Source organism: Limulus polyphemus, unplaced genomic scaffold (assembly GCF_000517525.1).
Source record: "Limulus polyphemus unplaced genomic scaffold, Limulus_polyphemus-2.1.2 Scaffold1422, whole genome shotgun sequence".
Classification (NCBI taxonomy): Eukaryota; Metazoa; Arthropoda; class Merostomata; order Xiphosura; family Limulidae; genus Limulus; species Limulus polyphemus.
In genome coordinates this window covers 245,098-251,024 of record NW_013667032.1, presented here as the reverse complement: position 1 = coordinate 251,024, position 5,927 = coordinate 245,098, and the positions used below count along the sequence as shown (strand labels likewise).

Below are 5,927 nucleotides of genomic sequence, written 5' to 3'. Positions count from 1 at the left end.
TAAATATATATTTATCTCAACCAAGAATGTTGTTAACAAGAATATGTTTACACAGCCAGACCCTATGACATTTTGAAAGGTCAGGTCACTAATCTCTATCAATTTATGTCGTGTTTTTTATGATTTTTAGTTGGAAGTGGTGACTACTGCAATTGTCAAAATAAAGTATTGAAAGAAATATATTAATGAATATCAAATTGACAGGACATATAAAATGGAACTTTCTGATCAACATTAAAAAGTTAAAATCTTAAAATAAGTAGAAGAATTTTAATGTTTTTCAAATCAGTTTTACAACAAAATTTTGGAAATTTCACAACATACACTTAAAAAGAAAATATCCAGAAAGATATTTGCAGTATTCTATAAAATGTATACACCCATAAACTAATCAATAAAATTGTATAAATTGGCATTTTTATAAATGCAAATGGGTAAAACATAGCTAAAAATATTAATGCAATATATATTGTCCAGGTTTTGATATACAGGTATTAATTCTCTAGAGATATTTGTCATAATAATTTGATTTAAAAAATTTCCTCTCACGTATGTAGTGTAAAGCATGTAAAAAAACAAAATTCAAATTTAAAAGCTGATATACCTACCATAAGTTCTACTATTTCCTTATCGTTAAGTTTAATTAACTGTATTCATTAAATCCATGAGCACAAGCCTACTGAAATGATTAAACAATTAAGAACTTATTTAATGGCCCCCATTTTCCAGTATCTCATACCTACCTATTTAACAGACACTAACTTCCCAAAATGCTTAAGAGTGAAAGAGATCATTTCAAAGCATATCCCCCAATGCTTGAACTGAACAATACCTTCTTCAGCGCATGTAATCTATTGCAGTTTACAACAAACAAACAAACAATTGAAAGATTTGTATTATGTGTTATTATGATTATTTTGCTATGTTATTTTAGTATTTGGATTTAGGACTAACCTAAATTGCTTAAGCTGGTCAAATTATGTGTGATGTTATCAAGTTTGTTGAAAATATTGTTACTAATGATGGGACCTAAACTGACCAGTCGGCACATTCTAATTAGTATAAATTTTGGTTTATGTCTTTGCATGGTCCTACTAAAAATGATGTATCAAATTAGCTGTATTTGTTGCTTGTTTAGTTTTCAGTTCTGATCTACCTAGGTAGCTTGCTTTAAATTATTGATAATTACTGCTATTATAAGTTAATGCAACAAGGTTTATTTCCTGGTTTGGTTCTCTCATAAAAAAAGAATACCATTTCTTAGATATAAAAGCTCAATCTCTGACTTCCAAAGAATTTTCAAAAAGTTCTCTCCATTTTTAAGCTTTTATTGAAAAGGTTTAGCAAATGACTGGTATTGTATCATCCCCTCACACACACACACACATTCATTTAACTGCCTACTGTTTCTTTCTGTGTAGTTGTATTACACAAGTAGTTGTGTTACTTTCTTTAAGTAATCACTACTATTATATCTGAACTAATATGACTGTTTAATGTACTTTGCCTTGTTTCACTGTAGTCATCATGCCAAGAAGAAATCTGTTATCACTTTTAAAAAAGAAAATACTAGTTTTTTGTTAAAAAAACTGGTTAACTCTGTTGACACAAAAACACACACCACACTTTCGAGCCATGTGTGTGTGCTATAAAAGCAATAGTCAAATCCCACAGTTTGGTCAGACAAGAATAGCCTATGTTACAAATTATGGATGGCTATTTGTAGATAGCTCTTGTATATTTTTGTGTGAAAATTGAGAAACGAGAAAATTCTAGTTTTTATACTTGGTCTTTGTATTAAAACATTAGTATTGATTTATTCCTATTTTGTATCCTCATTATAGCTGAAAGAGAATAAGAGTAATAAAGATTTGCTGTATTTTCTACAATAACTAAACTGATAGTCACACATAGTTGTTCGTTTTTCAGCTTGGAGTGGTATACCTTGAACAACGGAAAGCTACCCAAGCTATGGTCTATTTCAACAAGGCCTTAGAGATTGACCCAAATCACGAGGTAAAAATCTGTTCTATAAATGTAGGCAATTTTTTTTTGTCTCATATAAGGTTTATGATACCTCATTTGAAACATCTTTATAGGAAATCAAAACATAAATGTGAATCAGGAATATTTTTCTCTCTATTTAATTATCCTATAAATTGGAAACCTAAGCTTGTTACAAGCTGGTGAAACATTTGTAACAGTAATTTATGATTTTAATTTGTTTAAGTAAAATATCTAAATAAACATCTTTAATATGTGTTTTTTATTTGTTACAGCTTAAATTTCCAAAATATTGCAATGTTTCCTCAAGCTCGTGAACCCAGGGTCAACATTTGGAAATCTCAATATCATTATAACTTGCATGAGAATAGCATAAAAGTTCATCATGGAAAATTCAACTTGTTCATGTTACATGATTTTTTTTGCTCTCAGTAAAAAATTTTTGTTTCTACAGAATACTTCATATCATGTACAGTACATGTATGAAACTTGTTAATTTCAACTTGTATTATATCTATGATTGCAGCAAGCCCTAATGAATTCAGCAGTGTTGATACAAGAAAGTGGGAACAGCAGACTTAGACATGTTGCTTATGAAAGGTTGGAAAACTAGGATTTAAATAAATAGTGTTCAGAATTACTATGTTTATATACTACTTGTTGTTAATACTGTTTTTGTCACATTTGCATAATGTTCAGTGTTTGAAAATGTGCACTCATGATAATACCTCTGGAATTTTAGTCTGGCATAGTTACCCACTCACTCATAACATGGTTTGACTAATTTTTTTAGATATAATTTACCTAGTCTAACTGTTACTTTGAAATTTTAGGACACATTTTCTTTTACATAAGCTTAAGGTCATAACAATTTGATAGTTTAAATGGCTTAGAAATGCACTTCTCATGTATGTGAGAATAAGTTGAGAAATTTAAACCTTGGCATATTTTTAACAGTAACATTTTATGATAATGCATTAAAAGCAACAAATATATTATTGAAAGAATTAACTTCAGATATTGAATCCTTTGACTGTTAATATTGTGTTCTAGGTTAAAATGCCTATTAGAAAAAATAAAAAAGTAAAGAGATTTTACCTTAACTATAAGAGTTTTTTGAAGAGATAATCTTAAGTAAATTAATTAGTGAAATTCAAGAGTAAGGAGAGAGATTATTTTATCCTTGAAGTTTTTATAAGTTAATACAGTTTAGTGTGTTAGTTTACAAAAAGTAAGTAATCTGTGAAATATTTTAATAAATGCACTGTGTGTTATTAAATCAATTTTACCTCAATTTTCAGTCTTTAAACAGTTAATATTGTGCTTTAGGTTACAACACCTGTTAGAGAAAGGAAAAGCTAATGAAAGAGTTTATTTCAACCTTGGAATGCTGGCAATGGATGAGAAACGTGTGAATGAAGCAGAAATATGGTTTAAAAATGCTATTCAGGTAGATAATGATTTTTACTTTAGTAAATGTTGATAACTAGCTGAATGATTCTACCAAGCTAGTAACATTTATTTTTCTTTCCACACATTTGTATCCCCCTTTTTTTTTAATAGTTGAGTAAGTATGCTGGTATTTGTATTTATCTCACATTATTTTTGTTTAATATTTTTTTAGAAATGTTTAAAGATATGTTTGTGTTTGAATTAAGATTTTACTACACTTACAAATGAAATTATTGTAAGAAAAAGGGGTCCACAGTAAGTTTCAGGTGTACTTTAAATGTGGAAATATTGCGATTCAGTGTAGTAAAAGCTTGGGATAATAAATTAAAAATAAAAAAATATATATATATTATTGGTATAGAAGAATAACTATTGATGTTTAAAAAATCAAAAACCTTTAAGTGCTTAGCATTGTAAAGCTGTTAAACCTTTTATCAATTGAAGGTATATGTATATATACTTCAAATGTGAATTACATCTAATTAACTGCAATTTAGAGCCTCAAACATCATTTAAAAAATGTTTTGCTAAATTATTTTGCATTAAAACTTGTACATTATAGATTAAACATGATTCAGATTACAGTAGGTTAACTACAAGAGAAGCTGTGCTCAAATCTATTCTTAGCAATAATGATTTTAGACATTATTGAAACATTATGAAATATTCCAGTACAGAAAACTCATCAAAAGACAATTTATGATACGAAGAACATTTCACGTGAGATATCTAGTCTAACAAACTATGCCAGAACCAAATAGTAAGAGCTCAAAAATAATTTAAATTATCCAGTAAACGGCTAAAAAATTCTAAAATTTCTGTTTTAATTTATGGCCCTGCACTACACAGTGATCCTACTTTCCATGTAATTGTTGGAGAACAACAAGTGGCTGCACAACTTCTTTATAACTAATTGTTGATTTAAATTATCCAGTAAACGGCTAAAAAATTCTAAAATTTCTATTTTAATTTATGGCCCTGCACTACACAGTGATCCTACTTTCCATGTAATTGTTGGAGTACAACAAGTGGCTGCACAACTTCTTAATAACTAATTGTTGATTTGAAGCAAATGCTTTCTAAGTATATCAAAAAAGTAACTTGAAACAAGTAGAAAATTTTTCTCTGTGATTTTCAGCTATTAGGATAAATTAAAGAGGACATTCATGAGAAACTACAAAATGAAACATCCTCTCATTACATTGCCATATTATATTTACATTTTACATAAATACAGCCCAATCCATTAATACCTTACTCAACCGTCATGTTTACCAGAGAAACACTTTCAGTCATATGCATAATTAATGCAGCAAAGATAAATAAATACATAACATAAACTGTTTTAACACCATAACTCTATTTAGGAATGATAAAAATGTGTGAAAATTGATACACATACTCTTTGAACATCCTCATAGCTTGAATTAAAACTTTGCAAATTTTCTGCAATGTTAACAAGCTATGGGCAATTAATTTTAATTACTGCCTTCATTAGTGGTAATTAAGACTCATAACAAGGCAATTGGTAACGATTTTTGAATTAAAAAAAATTCAAGTTATGAAAGAGTGTAATATCAACAAGTGTGCTAAATTTCATGCTGATATTGACTTTAATGGTGAAATTATCGTGCTAATAAATTGATGACCCCAGTGAAAACTGTGTTTTGAGAAAATAACCATTATGACAAAAATGAGTTATTTATGTAAAAAAGATGTTAAACTTTCAACTTAAACTAAATTTGAAAAATGTTTTTTTTTAAATATTGGAAGTGCTCATTAAGGGTCAGTGCTACCTTAATTTCCATGTGTCTACACTAATTATTTAAGATAGTAAACCTTAACTCTCACTGTCCTGCACAAGGTATTATATTACAGTATAAATGTATATATATATTCTCATGAGCCTTCTGTCTTTGTGATCCAAAGTTCTTGAATGCCGAAGTGTGTCATATTTCATTAAAAGGACTATCCAACAAGCTAGAACAATTATGAATGCCAAAGTAATTCTAATCTAAACCAAGAGAATAATAAGAGACTACCTACTGCCTTATTACAGCTTATTTGTAGAGCAAATTTAAGCAAGAGGAAAGATCTACTTGCAAGGATCACATACAGTATGATATGTAATTGTGGAAAGCATTAAGTAGGTCAAACTGACATCTCTTCAGGTATGTTTGAAAACATGCAGAAAGATATTTGATCCCTTTCATCTTAAAACAAAGCTGTTACTGGTCACTGAAGGAGAATTATGGTGGAAAGAGGTAGAAGCTACAGGATAAAAAAAAAACTACACAAGAAGGGGTATTAAAAAGTTTTGTACATGGAAAAAAATTAAACTTGATCAAAGTATAATTTTAATATATGATGTGAAGTTAACCTAAAAGTATAATTTTAATATATGATGTGAAGTTAACCTAAAAGTATAATTTTAATATATGATGTTGAATTAACCTAAAAGTGTAATTTTA

At 28.6% G+C, this 5,927-nt stretch overlaps 1 protein-coding gene across 3 annotated transcripts in view; it reads left to right on the top strand.

Moving 5' to 3' along the window:
• Positions 1-5,927, top strand: part of LOC106463490 (transmembrane and TPR repeat-containing protein CG4050-like) — a 59,946-nt gene that overhangs the window by 40,444 nt on the left and 13,575 nt on the right. For all 3 annotated transcript variants that reach the window (XM_022391007.1, XM_022391006.1, XM_022391005.1), the window contains exons 15-17: positions 1,930-2,016; positions 2,531-2,604; positions 3,334-3,454. In XM_022391007.1, the coding sequence (XP_022246715.1) occupies positions 1,930-2,016; positions 2,531-2,604; positions 3,334-3,454 (282 nt within the window). The remainder of the gene's footprint in view (positions 1-1,929; positions 2,017-2,530; positions 2,605-3,333; positions 3,455-5,927) is intronic.